The sequence below is a fragment of the Columba livia genome, chromosome 6 (assembly GCF_036013475.1).
Source record: "Columba livia isolate bColLiv1 breed racing homer chromosome 6, bColLiv1.pat.W.v2, whole genome shotgun sequence".
In the NCBI taxonomy this organism is placed as follows: domain Eukaryota; kingdom Metazoa; phylum Chordata; class Aves; order Columbiformes; family Columbidae; genus Columba; species Columba livia.
In genome coordinates, this window is record NC_088607.1 from 1,238,958 (window position 1) to 1,258,716 (window position 19,759).

Genomic DNA, 19,759 nt, shown 5'->3' on the forward strand with positions numbered 1-19,759 from the left:
CGAACTGCTAACCTGAACAAGAATAGCTGTAACATAACGATGCTGGAGGTGCCATGGTTTACTTGGGAAAGGAAAGAATTAGAATTTAGCAGCAGGAGAGTTCCGCTGCCGTCGCCAGCTGCTGGTCATGGTGTTGTTTTGCCCGTGGGCATTGTGACTCCCCTTAACGCGAGTCGTTACCGTCCACTGGTGTGTAATGGAGCCACGAGAGCCCAAGGGCCTGCCGAGGCACAGAGAAAACCTTTGTAATGAACAGTTTGGCCCTGAAAATCTGTCCTGGCCCTTTCAACTGGGTCATGAGCATCAGTAATAGATCTGCTCCCTCTCCTGAGGTCTGTTGTGGCCACGGGCAAGTAGAGGAGGGAGCTAGAAACAGCAGTATGGTATGGGGTAAAAAAGTATATAGGCTTTAAATACTGTTTGCTGGAAATAACGAAGGTGGAAAAGTTGATTGTCTGTTCTGGGAATAATGTGCTGCCTAATTTAGTTGACTGGTGGTGCATGGCTGGCGCTGGTGGTTCCTGCGGGAGGGGAGGCAGCCGAGCCTCTGACACCCAGCCCGGCCCTGCGCTCCATCAGCAGGGGTGCGAATCAGCATCTGCTCATCAGGGATGCAAATCAGGGCAGCGTTATCACTCACAAGAGGATCTTCAGATTTCTGAACCTTCCACTCATCTGCTTTTGTCCTCCTTTGTCCTTGGAGCGTCCTTGTTGAGACATAGGGTGCTTGTGTTTGTAAGCGGCAGTAAAATGCATCTGCACCCGAAATAATCTCAAAAATGGACATATGTTCTCAAAATGCCAGTCAGGGCTCCTTGGCTCTAGCAATAATCAGGAACCTCCTAGGAAAGATCACTTCCATCCTCCCCCTCCTCAGTATTGTTTTGTAGTCAGATTTGCCTAAACCTCATCATCAAATGCGCAGTGCGTGTGTGGGGGTGTTTGGTTCTTTACGGTTCATGTTCAGGTGTTATTGCAGCCCGGGTTGTGTTCAGTTCAGACTGAAGGGTTATATCGCATCATGGCATTACACTCAATCCTCAGAGTTTATTTGTATTCCAAATCCATCGATTGCAAATAGTACTTTTTGTGAGCACAAAGAACTAGAAAGCATAAATATTTATTCCTTAAAAGTTAAGATTGCCTTAAATCATTCAAGCGTATTTGGTGAGCATCAAATATAATTAAACTAAGCAGTTGAGCTCGATCTGCATGTATTTATATGTGTGTATATGTTTGACTCCAATAGGGATGGAAGCTGTGAGCTGATTGCTTCCATCACATCCAAAGATACACTGATAATTTTATTGTTCCTGGATGTGATAATAAATCTATGTAGAGAAGCAGCTGAAATTATATAATGGGAAGTCATGTTTCAACGTGCAGCATCCACCGCGGTAACAGAACGAGCAGAGCTCATCTCAAGTGGTGTATGTCTTACTATGGGGAGATAATTAAGCATGTTATGAAAATCATTCCAGTTCTAGGTGTAGAGGATTGCTTGTGTACTGAAATTCATGTGCATACCTTAATGTTTTTGGATTTGTTGTTGTCTTTAAAGATGGTCATTTTGGTTAAATTCAGGAAGGTGCGTAGCCTTTTCCAAGTACGTTGTTGTAGAGACCGAGGCATTTATGTGCATGAACCTCACCGAGACGAGACGATGAAATGTGATTTTATTTTGTATGTGATGACTCTGAAAGCAATAGGATGAAAGTATCTTGTTTTGTTGTCATTAAAATTAATCGGAAAAGCCAAACAAAACAAAGCAACTCTTGTTCTGTAAAAGATTATTGATGGAATTAATCGTGCAGTAATGTACAGGTAAGTTGCAGATGGAAATCCTAGCTGAAGAGATGGTCTCCAAGGATATAGAAACCAGAATTTCAGTCCATTTGTGTGTGTGTCCTGCTGGGCATCTCCGTAAAACCGGAGGCACTGTTGTGAGTCTGTTCTTGCAGGGATTGCTCCGTATAATTGGAGGCATCTCGGACTCCAGTGCCAGAATTGATGGTTCCTCAGTGTTTCTTGTATCCAGAGAGCTCATCAACGTTAATAGTTTTGCCAGGGGCTTTGACAGAAGCAGAAAAAAGAAACTGTCGTTGCCTGAGGTCCCAACGTCGGCTCAAGCTGGAAAATGCTTCAGTGTCTTGTTAGAGATGGTCAAGTTACGAGCGCCTCCAGTTATGTTATTGCGCTGTGGGGAGCACAACAAACATCACACTGACCTGTTCCTCTTCCGTAAATGCTTTATTTATCATTCTTTCTTCAAAGGCAATGTGGATCAAATTTATTGTAGTACCTTGCAGGGCAATCGCTGTATCATGCTGCTGATCGCATCGCGCAGGAATTTCTCTTATCCTGACTTAATGAAGGGGGAATTAAAAGAAAGGAGAAATAATAAAACTCCCCCGCTTTTGAAGGTGTTGTGCCTTTTCAAGTGCCTGTAGCAGGTGCATCATACATCTCTGGCTGCCTGATGGGAAGGTCCTTTTTAATAATAAAATATTGTTATAGTTGCATTCCGAAAAGCACCCAGCGCCCCCCTGTTGGTGAGAGTTACGTTTGATCTGCTTGGGTACCTGGAAGCAGAGAAACAAAAATCAATGGAGAGGTTTATAGCGTGCGAGTGAGTTTTTATAGTCGTGAAGGTTTCAGAAATGAGCCGTATTACTGTGTAATGCAGACGAGTTGGGATGAGAAGGGTTTGACAGCTCACGAATAGTCAGTGAAACAAAAGGGCAGTAAATTGCGCAGCTTGGATCGTGCTTGGCAAATATGATTTATTCCCAGGTCTGCCTCGGACAAGGGCTCTGTCCCCACCGCCAGCTCTGTTTTGAAGTGGTGGCTTCTAAAGCGGGTGTGCAGACAGCTGGTGCGACACCCGAATTCATGTCTGCAATGGGATGAGGTGCTTTGGCTCTGAAAAAGGTTCCGTGTCTAAATGTACAGCTAATGGGAAACTGATGCTCAAGGTTTGACCTCAAATTCAACAACCACCACGGATTCTCAAGGATTAAATAAACTGGTTTAATTAGCATAGTTTTAGCAGCAGACCTGGATTACTACTCTGTCATGAATAATGTATAGGAGCAATGTAGTGATTTTTTGGGTTTGTGATTTGTCTGAGCAGACTGTGATTCCCTTGGATAAAGCTGCTGGTTTAAATTATTGGCAAAATAATTTCCCATGGCTGGAGTGAGACACAAAGAGTTTGTGATGAGTAACAGTAGAAACTGGAGCTGTGTTATTTAGTCTTAAATAAGAAAACTGATCTTGCTGTAATCTGCTCTGAAAGCATTAATATATCCTTGCAAATTCTTATTTTGAGGGCCACATTTTTATTAATTTAAAATTTCCCCTGGTGCGTATTTGCTGAGAATCAAGGGATGTCATGGCCAGATGAGACCAGTAACTTGGTTAAACACAAACCCTGTTGCTTTAGCCATGCAAACGGGTATGGGGAGAAATGTTTAGCAGGAGGTGAAGGGAGCGTTCAGTGAAATATGGCTGGAAAAAAGTGAGTTTTTAAAGGCGTTTTTGTTTAGTGGAGTTTTCTTCTGGTTTGCCTGCAGGTTCTGCCTCCAGACTGGATGCTCACGTGGGTCCTTTGATGCCGACACAAGTGACCCGGGTCACGGCTGTGTCACCGGCGGTGACGCTCATGGCAGCCAACCTCATGGATCAGACACTAACAGGTAGGTTTATGTTTCCATATACAGATGTATCACTGGAGCATATATTGTAGGAGGGATTTCTTCCAATCAAACCACGTGTTCCATACTGTATGGAAATGGGGGACCCCTACAAAAATTTGGATGATTTTTTAATGACATTTGCTTTAGCTAATTATGAGTGAATTCCAAGTGTTTGGGATCCTGTTGACTCGGTCTGGCAACTGGCAGTAGCTTTGCATTTGATAGAACAAAAGGCATGTTTCTGAAAAGTCCTTGGGCTTTTCACTTCCCGTGCCAGTGGAACTGGTGAGCGTTACAGTGACAATGTGATTGTCTTTTGGGTGGTTTCTCCATGAAGCCTGGTTGGCTGGAGCCTCCGAGGGTGCTTTGTGCCGTACCGTGTGATAAAACTGGTTTACTCCTTGTCGGGGAAGTGTCTGTGTGTTATTATGTGAGGAGGGGCAATGCTGTTCCCAAAGGCTGCAGGAAGTTTTGTGGCTTTATTTAGATTCACATGTACACTTTGCAAATCTCAATCAAAAAGCGATCAGGTTTTGATAGGAAATTGGTGACATCTTTCCTAATACTGGGAAATTCCTCTTCTGATGCTGCTGTGAAGTCAGGAGGTGGGTCAGTGGGGGAAGATGCTGGACAGGTTGTCCCTGTGCCGTGGGGAGGGGTTCCAGCCAGCCCTTCAATGCTCCTTCCCACACGTGTTTCATGGGAAAAGCTGGCGTTTTCCAGGAATTACTAGGTATCAGTTCAGGCGTGATTTACCTGACCCTTCACACCTAGAGAGGGATTAGAGCGGTTGTGGAGGTGCTGAAGACTTAGAAATGAAGGTACTTGTGCTGTGTTTGTTCACGTACAGATTTTTGGTGTGGAAGCTCTCCCTTGTCCAGCTAAGCTGTTTCCTTCGTGGGTACCTCAGGGCCACCAGCTCTGCCCACAGCTGAGAGAAGAGTTTCATGAAGTATTTTTGGTCGGCTGTGGCAGGCAGATCCATCAGCAGAGCTGGAGGTTCCCTTTGCAGGTCTGTCCTACCTGTCCTGAACAAGAGCCCCTGAATGAATTGATGTTGCCAAGTATTCTGGCTCTGGGAATTCCTGAAAATTTGACGATGTAGACACCTTAAAACTGAAGGAAAGTTCATATATGACACACTTCAGGTGGAAGCTTCTTGCCTGGTTTGGTTTGCTTTTGGTTTACAGCTACTTCTTTCATTGCTTGTACAGTTACTGTGCTTGAAGACCATCATACTCCTCCTTCAAGTCTCCAAGCATTGCCTTGACTTGCTTTCCTGTCAGGAGCAAGTGAGATGGAGGAAATATTAAAACGGTTCAAAGAACGCAGGGACAGAAAGATGAAGATTTGTGCAAGGATCGTGCTGATCTGAAGCTTGTTACTTGTTGAAAATTGAAATTGTGGTTTCTTATATATTTTGTATCAAACATATTTCATAATCTTCTTATTGGCAGACTTGACACAAAGACTCCTGATTTTATCTCTTATGCTGAATAAGGATTTAACAGTATAAAGCTTTTTGATGACTAGATAACTTCTGATGGTGAGGCCAGCGTGACATTTGGTCAATATGTTGCCTGTATCAAGTGGCTGTACTGTTGGGAGGCCAACAGTTTGGAAGAGCAATATATTTATATGCATGCAAGTAATGTAAATAAGACAAACATTATCTTTTTGATTCCAGCTTTCTCTTGAAACTACAAAATACCACCTTGTTCCCGCTTTTGTCATCTTTGATTTGCTGACAACTACATTGAAGAGAAAAATGGTAATTTCACTCGAGTATAGTATGGATTTTTCTTTAATGTTTCTGAGATCATACTCTCTTCTAAAGGTTGCTGCAAACTGTCGTTATCTCCAGTGGAAAAACAATCAAAGTAGGAATCATAATTAAGAGCAAAAGACAGTAATAAAAGTGGTTTTGCGCATCAACCTCAAAGTGCTACAGAAAAACAAGCAAATTTGCAGTTTAGGATGCTGTTGGAAACACTGGGAACTGACGAAGTCCTGGGGGTGACCAGCTCCCCCAGCAGCGGGCACTGGGCACCGGGGACCTTCTCGTGCCAGGTGGCAAGGTCAAGCTCGGCAGCCTGCTCTGAGCGCCAGCTGGGCCGGGCCGGTGGAGAGGTGGTTGGAGAAGGTGCCGTCCTCCAAGTCTGGTTTGGTTTTGTTGTAGTTTAAAAGCTCTGGACCTTGAAAAATGTGTTCATTGAGAGTCTCCAGCCCAGGAGCACTGAAACACAGGGGTGGTTGTTTCCAAGAGAGGACTGGGATATACAACTGGAATACCAACGTGTTAAGCCATCAATCTTACATCTAGTATGCAGATATACGTATATATATACCTATGTATCTACATACTAGGTGTCTAATGTACATATACAGGCCTGTGCCACCATGTTTTGCTGCCAGGACATGCAGTGGCAGTGTTAAGCCAGCACACAGACTTTCTGTGGCATGACAGGCATGCCTTCATTTTGCAATAATAGATAAGCCTTTCTTTGGCTTTGTTTCTAAAGAGAAAATTGGGTGTTCAGCGAGGCTTGGCACAGCTGGGCTTTGCTCATGACAACACAAAATCCGCCCTTCTCTGAAGACAAAACTAATACATTTTTCTGTATTTCTGCAGCAGAAGGAGTGAATTTTGCCATGGCCCTGGCTTCTAGTAAGCATTTATTTCTATATTGGAAGCTGGAAGAGTCCAGTCTCAACTACAAATCTGACTTGTTTGCATTACAGTAGATGCAAGAGAGGTGAAGCTGTAACTACCACCCTCGTGGAGCTCAGTGTCATTTCCTAGATATTCAGAGCTCAGACCATTAAGTGCCTTGAAGGTCAGGGCTGAGATCTTGAACTTGATATTTAAAAAGAATCACATGTGAAGAGCAGAGGAAGGAAGGTCAGCAGGAATCAGAGAAGTTCTTTGACTCAGAGCTTGGCTTAGCCTGGTCCAGCCTCGCAGAGCTGCAAAAGCAGCTGGAGGGGGAGACTGAGAAATGGTACAGAGACTTAAATGAGGGGGAAATGCAAAAGAAGGTGGAAATATGTGGTTGATAGGCACGTGGCAGCAGCTGCTGTGTGCTAGGGAGGGAGGAGGTGAATGGATGGGGGCCCCGTGCTGTGCCCGGCATTGGTGGGAGCTGATGCTGCTCTGCAGGCAGCGATGCTCATAGGGATGCTCATAGGGATGCTCATAGGGATGCTCATAGCGATGCTCGTAGGGATGCTCATAGCAATGCTCATAGCAATGCTTGTAGGGATGCTCCTGTGGTGCTGCCCCATGGGACATGAGTGCACGGAGCCAATCTGGGAGGTGGAATTTTACACTGCCCTCCCTGCACTGTGTCCGAGGGAATATGTCATCATAGTTTTTTTTACCTTTACCTTTTCCTTTTTCTTTTTTTTTTTTTTTTTAAGAAGAAACTATTTTCAGGGTAGTGGCAAATAGCATCTATTGGGCAGCGTTGGCTGTGTGCCTGAAAAGTCAAACAGCAGAATGAGTTTGTCCCTGAACTCTGCACCAGGCATCCAGCCCACGGCACGGTACAGCAGACAGAGGCTTTGTGCTTGTTATTCTGCTGTTCCCTGTGCCAATCTCCAGAAGAATAAAGGGGTGAGTGGGAGGAGATGGCTGCAGAAGGAAGAAAGCACTGCTCATGGAGATGTGCTAAGAGGGGAGAATTGCCTGGCAGAGCACAGTGGAAGTGGTCAGAGCAGAAAACAGACCCTAATGAAAGGGTGAAATCCGGTGTGCGGGCAGGAGCAGGATCTGGTGCCCTGAAGCAGTGGTGATGGGCTGGAGGTGGGATCGCATATTGGGAGGGGACCACAGACCTGGCTGATGTAGCCAGGACTGAAATCCCAGCCTGGGCTCGAGCAAGAACCAGCAGGGGAGGAATTGTGAATCAGTCAGATATAGGTTTTAGGCGAACCTCAAAAAATGAAAGCATTAAGGTTGTGGGGAGAGATGGAACTGACCTGCAGAGATAGTGGTAGGATAATAAAAACCTGAGTTTTGAGGTGTGTGCACTTGAAATAAATCCAATCCTTGAAACATTCTAAACTTATTTTCAAATTAATGAAGGTTTGGCCTCCGAACACCTTTGCAAAGCAAATGTTTATTATCTCTTGTCCATAGCTTCTTGTGGTATGAATGTGTCTTCCCTCTTCCTCTCTAATTCTTCTTTTAGTAAGATGTTTATGATCATACACCTACATCCCCTGTGACATACCCAAGGTAGTTTTGCACCTTCACCTTTACTTTTCATACTGTGAATTATTCATGTCTCTCTACCTGCTGTGGAGCCCCAGAGAAGTCTCTTTAATCAGACATCTTTATCCTCCTGTCTCCAGCGCATCCTTCGGCAGCGTTACAGCAAGTGTGGGAACACAGCCTTAGTAATTACACTGCTAAGTTTAGGGGCAAAAAAAAGCAGCATGATTATGTTAGAAATATGTTGCGGTAGCTTAATTGTCAGGCTGCAGTTTAGTTTATGCACTTACATTAAAGCAGGGAGGAAAAAAGGTTAATTCATGAGAAAAGAGTAAACCTGAGCAAAAACGTGCACCAGTTGCCAATAGAGGGTGAACATGCGTCTTGCTGTCCTTTCCCAGCCTGTGCTGAAGAGATATCTGTAATCATAAAATCATAGAATCATAGAATAGTTTGGGTTGGACCTAAGAAGTCCCAGCACTGGGCTGCAGGATGCTCAGGGGATGCTCAGGGCATGCTGTGCGGGGTGCTCAGGGGATGCTGTGCGGGATGCTCAGGGGATGCTCAGGGGATGCTGTGTGGGATGCTCAGGGGATGCTGTGCGGGATGCTCAGGGGATGCTGTGCGGGATGCTCTGTGGGATGCTGTGCGGGATGCTCAGGGGATGCTGTGCGGGATGCTCAGGGAATGCTGTGCGGGATGCTCAGGAGATGCTCAGGGGATGCTGTGCAGGATGCTTAGGGGATGCTGTGCGGGATGCTCTGTGGGATGCTGTGCGGGATGCTCAGGGGATGCTCTGTGGGATGCTCTGTGGGATGCTCTGTGAGACGCTGTGTGGGATTGCTCAGGGGATGCTGTGCGGGATGCTCAGGGGATGCTGTGCGGGATGCTCAGGGGATGCTCTGTGGGATGCTGTGCGGGATGCTCAGGGGATGCTGTGTGGGATGCTCAGGGGATGCTGTGTGGGATGCTGTGTGGGATGCTGTGCGGGATGCTGTGTGGGATGCTCAGGGGATGCTGTGTGGGATGCTCTGTGGGACGCTGTGTGGGATGCTCAGGGGATGCTGTGTGGGATGCTCAGCAGAATGCTGTGCGGGCTGCTCTGTGGGGTGTCCTCTCCTGGAGCAGAGCAGGTCCACAAGCAGCTGCATGGGCTCCCCCCAACTCGCTTTTTGGGGGCTTGGGCTCCCTCCGACACAGCAGCTCCAGCCTGGGGAATGTGCCCAGCGCTGGTGTCACTCAGGGACCCCCGAGCTCCGGGGGGACACTCAACCTTGGATTAGTTTTCCCTTGCTGTTATACTTCAGGAAAATGGTCACAATGTTCAACTATAGCTATAAAAATAAATGACTTCTGATGTGCACAGTGCCCTTCAGGACTTCCTTTGTTATTTTATTTTGACTTTTTTATCCCCATCTTATTTTATATGCTCTGACTGTCTGAACTGTTGTGGCAGTGTATTTCCCATGTGAATGAACTGTGTACTGCAGTTCCCCTCCGTGTGCTGTGCTGGTGATGCTGTATGTGGAGCAGAAGCTCCAGCACCCAAGTCCCTCCCTGGGGCTTCACCTTTCCTGTGGGGATGGTGCGAGGGAGTTTTTCAAAGGGGGTAAAACAGAGGCTGCCCCGGGCGCTGGCAGCGCAGAGCGTCTCCACACAGAAGATGCGTGAGGTTCAGCCAGGAGCGAGAGCGGCTGCCCGTGCACTAGAGCCTCCCGCACCGGGCCGTTCCTGCTCCGGGCTGCGAGCCAGCCTTCAGTTCTCAAAGAGCAAAGAGCAGCCGTCACAACAGCAATTATGCCATATGGCCTCGAACCGGAGCTGCGGGAGTGCGCTTCGGGTTCTCTCTCCTATTCTGTTTCTTCAGCGTCAGATGTGGGAAAATCCTCTGCTGAATTTTGCTCGTGCAGCGGTTTGTTTAAATCTGCCATTTGACATTTATATATTTGTATTAATGTTTGTAAAGCTAGGTAAACATGTTTTCTTGTTCCTCATGCACATGTGCGTATGCATGTACGTGAATGAAAGATCTTGGCTACTTCCTAAACCAACGTGATAAAGAAGACTATAAAAGAATCAACATTCTAATAATAATGAAAAGCCTTTATCCTGTGACTAGAGAAATAGAAAGAGATAGCAGCAGAACAGGAAGAGGGGCTGATGTGATTTCCCTAGAAATCGTAAGAACAAATAAATTCCCGGTCTGCTAAGCATTGTTTCCCAAGTGTGCTGCTCCACGTCCAGCTGCTCCGCGCTTCAGTGTCAGAATCCACACAGCAATTTGTTTGTGGCTGTTTCATCAGCAGTTGATTTGCCTTCCCGAGTTGTTGCTTCAGGGATTATTTCATGGCAGGAGCAGAAGAATCGAGAGCTGAAGATGCCAAGACGTTCCGTGCTGCTCAGCAGCACTGACCTCAGAGGCTCCCAGCACATGGTTGGCTGTGGTGGCCTGAGTCCAGCACCAGACCCAGATGTGTGCCTGCAGAATGTGGTCAGAGCCAGATGTGCACCCACAGAACATTGCCAGGGCCAGATGTGCACCCACAGAATGTACCCATATCCAGATGTGCACCTGCAGAACATTGCAGAGCCAGATGTGCGCCTGCTAAAGCCATCCCAAACCCAGGCTGTTCCAACTGCCTTCAAATTGCTGCAAGACCTATGACTTGCAAAGCAGCATTTGCTGCGGAAAGGGATGTCTCAAAGTTCCTTTCATCCTCTCCGAATGTATTTCCAGAGGGCCCAGCGAAGGTGTGAGCACCTCGGCGGGAGGAGCAGGCTGCACAGGACACATTGCGCCCGCCGTGCCACGCGGACGGTGCCCGAGCAGGCAGGGCTGAAGTCGGGTCTAACTTTACTGCGATCACAGACCAAAGTGCCCGGTGGTGCTTGGATTCCTGATTAACATATGTCTTGTGGAAAAAGATAAATTTAGAGACCTTTTTGATATGTATTAGCTGCTCCCTACTCGTAGCTCCTTTAATGTGGAAATTAATTGATATGGCTTGTAAATCTTCTTTTTCACTACCCATAAAAATTGAGTAAGTCGTCTTCTGCGAAAAGTGGCATATATTTAATTTTTTATTATTGTGATATATTCCACAGTGAAGCAGAATGAAATGGCTGAGACTCCAGCCTTTTCCTCGGTGTAGCTCCAGTTCCATGTGTGCCTATTCTGTAGTCTGAGTACATTTAAAATCAATTGAATAGTATTTTGCCATGTGAATCTGCTAGGTAATATGCAGCGCTTGCAGTTTCTTGAAACTACTATAGCAAAGTTCTGGTCAGTTGGGCAGAGAGAAGGTGCTCGGTACCTCTTGGGCTGGACGCGGGGGTTATGTTGTGGTTACTCGCGGTGTAACTCTCAGTACTGGTGGTACCAGCCCATCCTTGCAGTGCGTGGTTGCACTTGCTCCAAGGAGCCAGTGATGGTGCTGGCTGGCTGTGGGTGCTGGAGCTCTTCAGGCACAGGAATGCTGATCATATTATGTATTGTGGAGGTTTTATCATAAGTGAGTTGAAAAAAACCTCATGATTTGCTGTTTAACTCTGCCTAAAGTTCTTTCAGGTTGAGATCCAAGCGCTGTGGCGGGGGCTGCCATCGGGGCTTGCAGAGTTTCATTTTGGGAGGAACATGGCGGGTTGCGTAGCCTGGGTGGCTGTGTGTCCCCAGCCATATGTGTTCCGCGCTGTCCCCATCCCTGTCCCCACTCTGTCCCCAGAGCAAAGGCCATGGCTGCGGGGGGGCAGGACGGGTGGGATGGGCAGCCAGCGCTCCCCTGGGACTGGTTAACGTACTGAGAATATATGTGTACCTGCCGCAGTTGGGATGGGCCAGGGAACCAGAGACCGCCTTGCTCAAACCCCCAGATATGTGTTTTATGAGTAGTGGAATGATGAGACAATGAAAAAATCCTAAATAACGTTTGTTTTTTAAAAGTATTTTTCAGCATTTCTTGCTGTCCAAAGTACCTTTTACTTATTGTTAGTCTTGTCTCTCGCACCTGCTGCCATTTTCACCTTTCCTTACTGTCCCTTCTGGCCTCTCTGTTAGCAAGACGTACACGTTGTGTAGCCCGCGGAACTTGAGTGTTGAGCATTTCAGGCTGGAGACGGCTGTGTGTGAAGGAGAGGAGCACGTTCTTACAGCTGCTTCCCGTGGAAATGCCACGAAATGCTGACAGGCGGATCCTGGGGAGGTTGACCCAGCGCACACTGGTGGCTCCTGGCCGGGGACAGGGGCTGGTGGCCCCAGCCCTCAGGAGTGAGGTGTGTCCCTGAAGAAAGAGCTTTGGCTTCAGGGAAAGCAGGGCAAAAAGCTCAGTGCAAGAAAAGCCTCGCTCTATAGTGTACAAAAGTGTCCCATTGACATACAGCGTGGTCTTTAGAAAGGCACAGACATACACCTGTGAATAAAGCAGGTGAAGAACGGAGACTCAGAGCCACAAGGAGTGGTTTGGGTTTTTTTCGCCAGTTTTGGCTTGTTGGAAATGTATTTATTGCACATTGAAAAGAAATCCTTTCCCCTTACAGATAATGGCAAAGAATCGAGTAGACCCTCCTGCCCCCCGACTTTGATTTTACACGCGGAGAGGAAGAGTTCCCCCGTGGAGAGCGACGGCAATAAGGTCTGCAAGGGCATTTCTTCTTTATAAACGTGTTTATTGAGCTGCACAGACGGGAGGAGCCGGGATAAAGGGCTGTCCTCGGGCGGGAGGTGTGCTGCTGATGCGGGATTGTTTCCTACGGTCGATTTTTCAAGAGCTGTCTGTTGGATTGATCTGGGTGCTTCACAGGAGCTCCGGCACTGGGGTGGCAGGGGAGGGATGCTCACGGCTGGTTTGGTCCCCACGCGGGAGGAGAAGCGAGTCGATTTGGGGGTGTGAGGGTGTCAGCGTGGATTTGGGACCCAGCCAGGGACAAACTGCGTGTGCCGAGATGCTGAAGTGCAGAACCGGGGTATCTGGTTTCCCCAGGCTCCCCGCGGAGCTGGGTCAGCCCCCGCTCCAGGCTGGGGCAGCTCGCTTGGCCTCCTGCCGCTGATCGCAACATCAGCCCCACGGGCAAGGAGGAACTTTTGCATGGCCCTCACCTTTTTGGTGTTGCTAATCTCACTGTGCTGGGCATTTCTGTAGCCCTCCTTTACAGATAATTGTGCAGCCCTTAAAAAAAATCGGTAGGTGAATGTAAATGGGTAGCAAATAGTACATGTAGCTTCCAGATGGGTAACACTATATGTGTGTAACTTCATTAGCTTTTTATAAAAGCTGAGGGAGGTTGTTCCTCCCCTACTGGTCAGGCCCCATCTGCAGTACTGTGTCTAGTTCTGGGCTCCCCTGTTTAAGAAGGACAAGGAATTACTGGAGAGAGTCCAGCGGAGGGATGTGAAGATGCTGAGGGGTCTGGAGCATCTTTGTGATGGGGAGACACTGAGAGAGCTGGGGCTGTTGAGCTGGAGAAGAGAAGCTGAGAGGGATGTGATCAATGGGATCAATATGTCAGGGTGGGTGTCAGAGGATGGACCAGACTCTGTTCAGTGGTGGCCAACGCCAGGGTGAGGGGCAACGGGCACAGACTGAAACACAGGAGGCTCCATCTGAACATGAGGAGAAACTTGTTTGCTGGGAGGTGCCAGAGCCTGGCCCAGGCTGCCCAGAGCGGGTGTGGAGTCTCCTGCTCTGAGACATTCAAACCTGGACCCACCTGTGTGATCTGCTCTGTGACCCTGCATTAGCAGGGCTGGGATGGGGGATCTCCAGAGGTCCATTTGACCCCAGCCAGTCTGTGACATCTGTTGGTTTTTCATTTGTGAGACGACATTTTTATTATTTCCTATTTATTTTGTCTGTTCTCAAGGTAGCTGGTTGTTCATGAAGCCGCTGATGGAATAATGGCAATTAGTGTAACCCACTTCACATTAGGGAGAGTGATTTGTATCGCTATTAACAGCCTTCTGCATCAGCTCTACTTGTTGACTAATCTCAATCTGTCTTTCAAGGATCATTCTTTTAAACTAGTGAATGAAGATGACAGCACATCAAATGGAAGCAAACCCGTGGCATCCACACCCGTGCCAGGATCCCCATGGTAAGCAAATGCCATCAGACCTGCCAGGAGCCATTGGGCGCTGCCACGTCCCTTGCCAAACACATCAGTGGTCTGGGACCTGGGGAGAACACCCGCCCCTGGGTGTTTAATAGCAACACCAAATTCCTCTGTTAATTTCTGTGTTAATGATGGAAATATAAGATCCGCATTCTTGCTTTTTAGGGACAGATCCTCTTTCTCTCCTGGTTATTTCATTGCCAGTGGTTGGATCTTAATGTCTTATAAGATTAGAGTTGGTTTCAGGTTGTATCAGGGAAAATAGGTTGTTTCTGATGAGCTGGGTTTCCTGACCATGTTCCCATTCAGGTAACCACAGGTTGGGTAACTAAAGCTCTCATGTCATTTATAAATAGATAAAAACTTCCTTCACTTTCTGTCTTGGGTGGTTGACTAGAAGGATTTTTTTACCTCCCTTACCCATATAATTATTGGTTTATGCTTAGTGGCTGACATGTATGGGATCTCTTGCTATGGCACTCTGCGTAGATATCAACCTTTAGTTGTTACTGTCATATTAGTGCCATTTTGCAAACCAGTATTGTAAACACAGTCTGATATCCTACTTAATCTCAGCATCATAAAAATGAGATTTATATCATATACATTTTTGTCATATGCATTTATATCATATACATTTATTTTCTGATAGGTTAAACAACACAAATTCCAAAAATCCTGAATGTACTTCAACCCTTGCCCACCCATACGCTGGCTCCCTGCTTCTGCGGGCCCCGTGGTTGGTGCCGCCGCCAAACACCTGTCAGAAGTAGCTCAACTAGAATTTTTAATGGTAGAAGAGATTTTCAGGAATGTTACCAAACCTTACCTATCGAATGAAATAAATGAAAAATACTAGCATCATCATCTCGTGCCCTTATTCATAAATTACAATTTTTGAAACATGAACATAACAATATCTACATTTCCAGTTTATGCTCCGTGACTGAAAGAAAATACTATGCATCCCCTGTGGATAATTTAAACTGTTATTATACCGAAGAGAAACAGGTGATGTGTTACACGGGGAAAGGGACATTAGTTTTAGATTAAATGTCATATTAAATTAGTCATGGAAAAGTGATGAGGTGTCATGAGGGACCCCAGGGTTTCTAACCTGGGGTGATGGCACGTGAGAGCTGGTGGTGCTGGGTGAGGAAGGAGCTCCGCGCAGGTCGGTGTGCGTGGTCAGCGCCACGGTGAGACAATCCACCCGCTTCCAAGCCCTCTGGTTGTCACCTCTGCCAGGTAACGGCTTCCACAGCCCCGTGTGCACGTGGTAGCATCGCAGGTCCCAAATGAGATGCTGGTTCCAAGTTGAGCATCGTTTGCAGCTAATTCCCCAGGTGGTTCGAGCTCTGCAGCGTGCTTGTTGCCAATGAAGACATTGCAGCCAGGGGCTTTTGCTGGGCAGTATTGCGCCTGTGCCCTGACTGTAATTCTGATATTTAATAAAAGGATAACAGTAACCCATTTATATTAATCAACTACGTCTCTCCTCTTTACCTAAATGCCAGGATTTTCCCCTCCGTTTTGGGACATCTGTGGTATTGATGGGAGCGTGGTTGGAAACGCTCCTGCAGAAACCCCTCTGGTGTGCTCTGCAGGGGAGGCTGGTGGTACCGGCTCGTGTTTCTGGGAGAACAGAGGTTCCTGTAGCTCCAAGAAGTAGCAATTAGACCTAATCGTAGTGTAACAGAGGATTAGAGCATCTGTCTTGTGTGGCCCTTTTGTGAGCCAAAGCATTTTTTGCATTAAACAGAAAGTTATTAAAATATTTGTCACGTTTGTGTCACTGAATTCAGGATGCCAAAACTTCCGCAGGGTGTCAGTGGGACTGGAGCCAACAGCTGGGTTGATACAACCAGTGTTGTGCTCCTGTTCATTTGACTCTCTGAACAGAATTACCAGGGTTTTGGGGCTCAGTGTCACACACCGAGCTGCCCCGCAGCCCCCGCCGCGGTTTCTCACCCACGTTTATGTATTTTTCATTCTGTGTTTAGCCAAGATCAGTGGTGGTGTCTCACCAGTGGTGCAGACTATGTTGGATTATCTTATTATAGTGCTCTGCAGTGGTGGAGCATTTTTCCTATTTGCAGTCTTTTACCCAGACCAGACCTTTTTGTAAACCAGTTTTGTTCCCTGCTTTTAATAACAATTAAGTATCCGAGCTTCTGACAGTAAGGTTCATTCCTTTCAGCTATTTATGTTTCAGAGAGAGCAATATTTTCCCATCATAAGTGTGTGTTAGAGAAGTCTGAGTGCGTATAGGATGTTTGTTAGTTTTCATTGTGATTCAGAAAGTGTGGGCTTGAGCTTCATATTGTGTTTGTTTATTTTCATACAGATTTAGTGAAGTACACCTGGAGTTTTTTGCATGCCTGTTCAGGGGGGTGTGATACTTATTTTCATACTGTTTTAGGAAAGTGAATGTCAGGAGAAAAAGTTGAATGAATGTTTCACCTGCATCTTCTTTGGGGGGTGTTTAGACCATTTCTATGACGTTTTATTAGTATGGAGGGAGTTTCTCTGCTGGCGGTGAGCGGCAGGACCTGGGGCAGGCTGTGGGTCCGCGACGAATCTCACCCCCAGACTGCAACCAGAGATGCAATAAACCACCTGCGCTTTGATTTCGTGTTTGTGGGTGTCGCTGACCTGATCTAAGCATAGTTTATCGCTTGGAATAGGTGTGTAGTCTGGACTGGAGATGACCGGGTCTTCTTCTTCAACCCTACAATGCAGCTGTCGGTCTGGGAGAAGCCGCTGGACCTGAAGCATCGCGGCGACATAAACCGGCTCATCGAGGACCCTCCTCACAAGCGCAAACTGGAGCCCGCAGCAAGTAACTAAAGCCCTGTGATTATTGGCCTCTATTTAAACTCCAATGTCGAATGAAAGTGGGTCGCTAAATATGTTCAGTGAAAGTTTGATAACCGTAATTAGAAAGGTTTTTCCTTTTGAGATTTCTTATGAAGTATTATGTTAAAATTGATGTTTGTAGCAAAATGCTTATTTTCACTGAAACGCTGACCTGGGGGACAGAGAAATCTCGTTATTGGCAATGAAGAACCAGGTGGCTTCTTGTACTGGATGAATCTTTGATGTATAAAATACATCTCAGAAGACTCTGTCTTTATGTTTTATTACACTTGTTTCCAAGTTGCACATTAGGAATGCATTACCAGTGCATTATTCAGCTGTTATGCAGAAGCAGATACTCCATAGCTAATGATTATCTAGCCAAGTTGTAGAGTGGGAAGGAATCCCAGTAGTAAATCTCTCCTGAGTGTTAAAAGGTTTGGTGGAAACATGGATGCTTCTATGTAAACGTGACGCTGCCAGGGACCTTCTGAGGGCTGTGGGTTCCCCAGGGGACAGCTGGGGCTAGAAATACAGCTGATCTGCAGAAATACAGGTTATGCTTCGCGTTACCGTTTGTACGGAGCTGTGTCAGTAGGACCTGGGAGGACACTGGGGTGCATGGCAAAAAGAAATACGTCTGAAATGCTGCTGGTCTCGAGTAGCTCCTTGTAATTCTGGAATATTCTGCTTTACAGCAGTGTCAGTGGCAAAGCTCCCTCAGCTGATGGCTGATCTTTAGTTAGAAAAATGGGGGGTTGAAAAGGCAGATAAAAGCGCGTGATAATCAGGATTTATGTTATCAATATGAGCAGACGGTTACTGAAGGAAAGCTACAGAGAGTGAGTTCTATTAACGTAATCCTTGTCAACATTAAATGTCATTACATTTTTTGATATAAATTTCAGTCGCCAGGTGCTTGTATATATAGCACATATATATAGCATTAAATAATTTTTGCTGTATATCTAATAATTTGAAAGTGTATCTGCTGAAGTTCATTCTTCAGCAGGAAAATATAGCATACTTTTTTATTACAGGATATATTGAAAGATCAATTAGTTACTGACAAGGGGGAATGATGGCCAAAGACAAAACTGAGGGTTCATGGTCTATAACTGATTAATGAGAAAAGCTTAAAGTCATTGTTGATATGTTCTAGGTCAAAAATATGGGTTTTCTGTGTGTTCTATCCTTTTCATTTATGGAGACACTAAGTAGGTATCTATAGGTACCACCAAGATTTGATTCATGCACCAGTTTCTTTATGACCGTGTTTTTCACTGTTGCTAATAGTCTTCATCTTCCTTGATATAATGGGGCTTGCAGTTACTCAGTATTCGAGACAGGTTATAATTAGTACATATTAGCTGCTGAGGTGAAAGGCATTATTTGTTACCATTTCTCCTGGCTTGTAATCTCGAGTAAATAAATAACACAAATGAGCTGTGTGTTTGCAACAATGATTGCCAAATTTATTTAGCTTAGTAGCTGCTGCTGAGTTTTAATTAGAACTTTTAAATCAAAAGCACAAAAAAAAGTTGGCAAGAGTAGTTATTCATGGGGTGCTATAGGTTATCTGTGCATTGCTCTGCTGGAAGATCAAGTGCATTTGTAATTTAGGCATAAATGAAAAATGACTCATTTATCAATTACTCCGCCTCCACGAAGTATCAGTTCTTAGGGGGATGGATGGAGGTGTCACGGCTCTTTGCTAATGGGTCCCCATCCCGTGGAACGGGGGGCACAGCCCTTCCCGTGGCCCCGGGGCCACGTTCCCCAGCCCGAGCTGCCTGACCGCAGCGTGGGACGTCACGCTTCTCGTCCCGACGGTCATTACTGCCCTGTCCCAGTATGGACACAGGCTGCCCGTAATATCCCTGTTTTCCCTCAAAGATTCCTCAAAATGTTTCTGTCTTACTGCAATGGAGAAAAAGCCATTTTAATCTATTCCTATTCTGCCTGCTAAATGGCTTGTATGGATGCTTAAGCTGAAGAAGTTATTTTTTTAGCTAATTAAAAGAAAACTGACATTTTGACTACAGATGTTGATTCATATTGGATATCCCCATTCAAAGCCAGTTATGATTTAGTTCACTCTGTGCCCACAAATATTTTGGAGCCTTTAGCATTCAGATAAAGCACGCAGCAGGGTCCCTGGAAGCAGCGCAGGTGAGCGCTGAGGCTCACACGCCGTACGGGAGTGCTGGCTCTCTATGAAATTGCAAATCAGATCTTTCTGCATGGCCAATGGATTGACAATGCTTTAACTCGCCTGGTAAATGCTGGTGTTTCCTCTTTGTTCTGGAAAGTGAACCGGAATTCATGACATGGCAGGGATTAGCTGGATGATTTAATTAACCAGCACTAAGCTTGATAGACCATCAGACTGGGGCAGTGCTCCGCTTCATGATTTCATGGCAAGATTACTGTCAAGTAATGTTCTTTCTCAAAGCTTTAAATCAATTACTAGATTTTGTGCTCGGCTGCTTCTCTTCCCTTTCACAGCCAGTTTTTAATGTTACCAGAGGTCCAGCAGTGCGATGTGATTCTTGAGGTTCTTGACTGAGCGTAGATACCATTTGTCATATTTTACTGAGTTTTCCATTGCATAGAAATTTTAAGTGATGATTCTGGTTCCAGTCTTGTCCCATTTATCCAAGACCATATACCCATAGCTGTCCTGGAGAACAGGAGCTGAGGGGAGACCTTCTGATCTCTGAACTGCCTGAAAGGAGCTTGGAGCCAGGGGGGTCGGGCTCTGCTCCCCAGGAACAAGCGCCAGGAGCAGAGGAAACGGCCTCAAGTTGCGCCAGGGGAGGTTGAGGTTGGATGTGGGAACAATTTCTTCCCCAAAGGGCTGTGGGGCATTGGAACAGGC

At 46.2% G+C, this 19,759-nt stretch overlaps 1 protein-coding gene across 2 annotated transcripts in view; it reads left to right on the top strand.

The window, feature by feature from the left end:
• TCERG1L (transcription elongation regulator 1 like) overlaps window positions 1–19,759 on the top strand; it is a 72,942-nt gene that overhangs the window by 38,328 nt on the left and 14,855 nt on the right. For both annotated transcript variants that reach the window (XM_065066695.1, XM_065066694.1), the window contains exons 5-8: window positions 3,576–3,698; window positions 12,448–12,542; window positions 13,913–14,001; window positions 16,707–16,861. In XM_065066695.1, coding sequence (XP_064922767.1) covers window positions 3,576–3,698; window positions 12,448–12,542; window positions 13,913–14,001; window positions 16,707–16,861 — 462 coding nt within the window. The remainder of the gene's footprint in view (window positions 1–3,575; window positions 3,699–12,447; window positions 12,543–13,912; window positions 14,002–16,706; window positions 16,862–19,759) is intronic.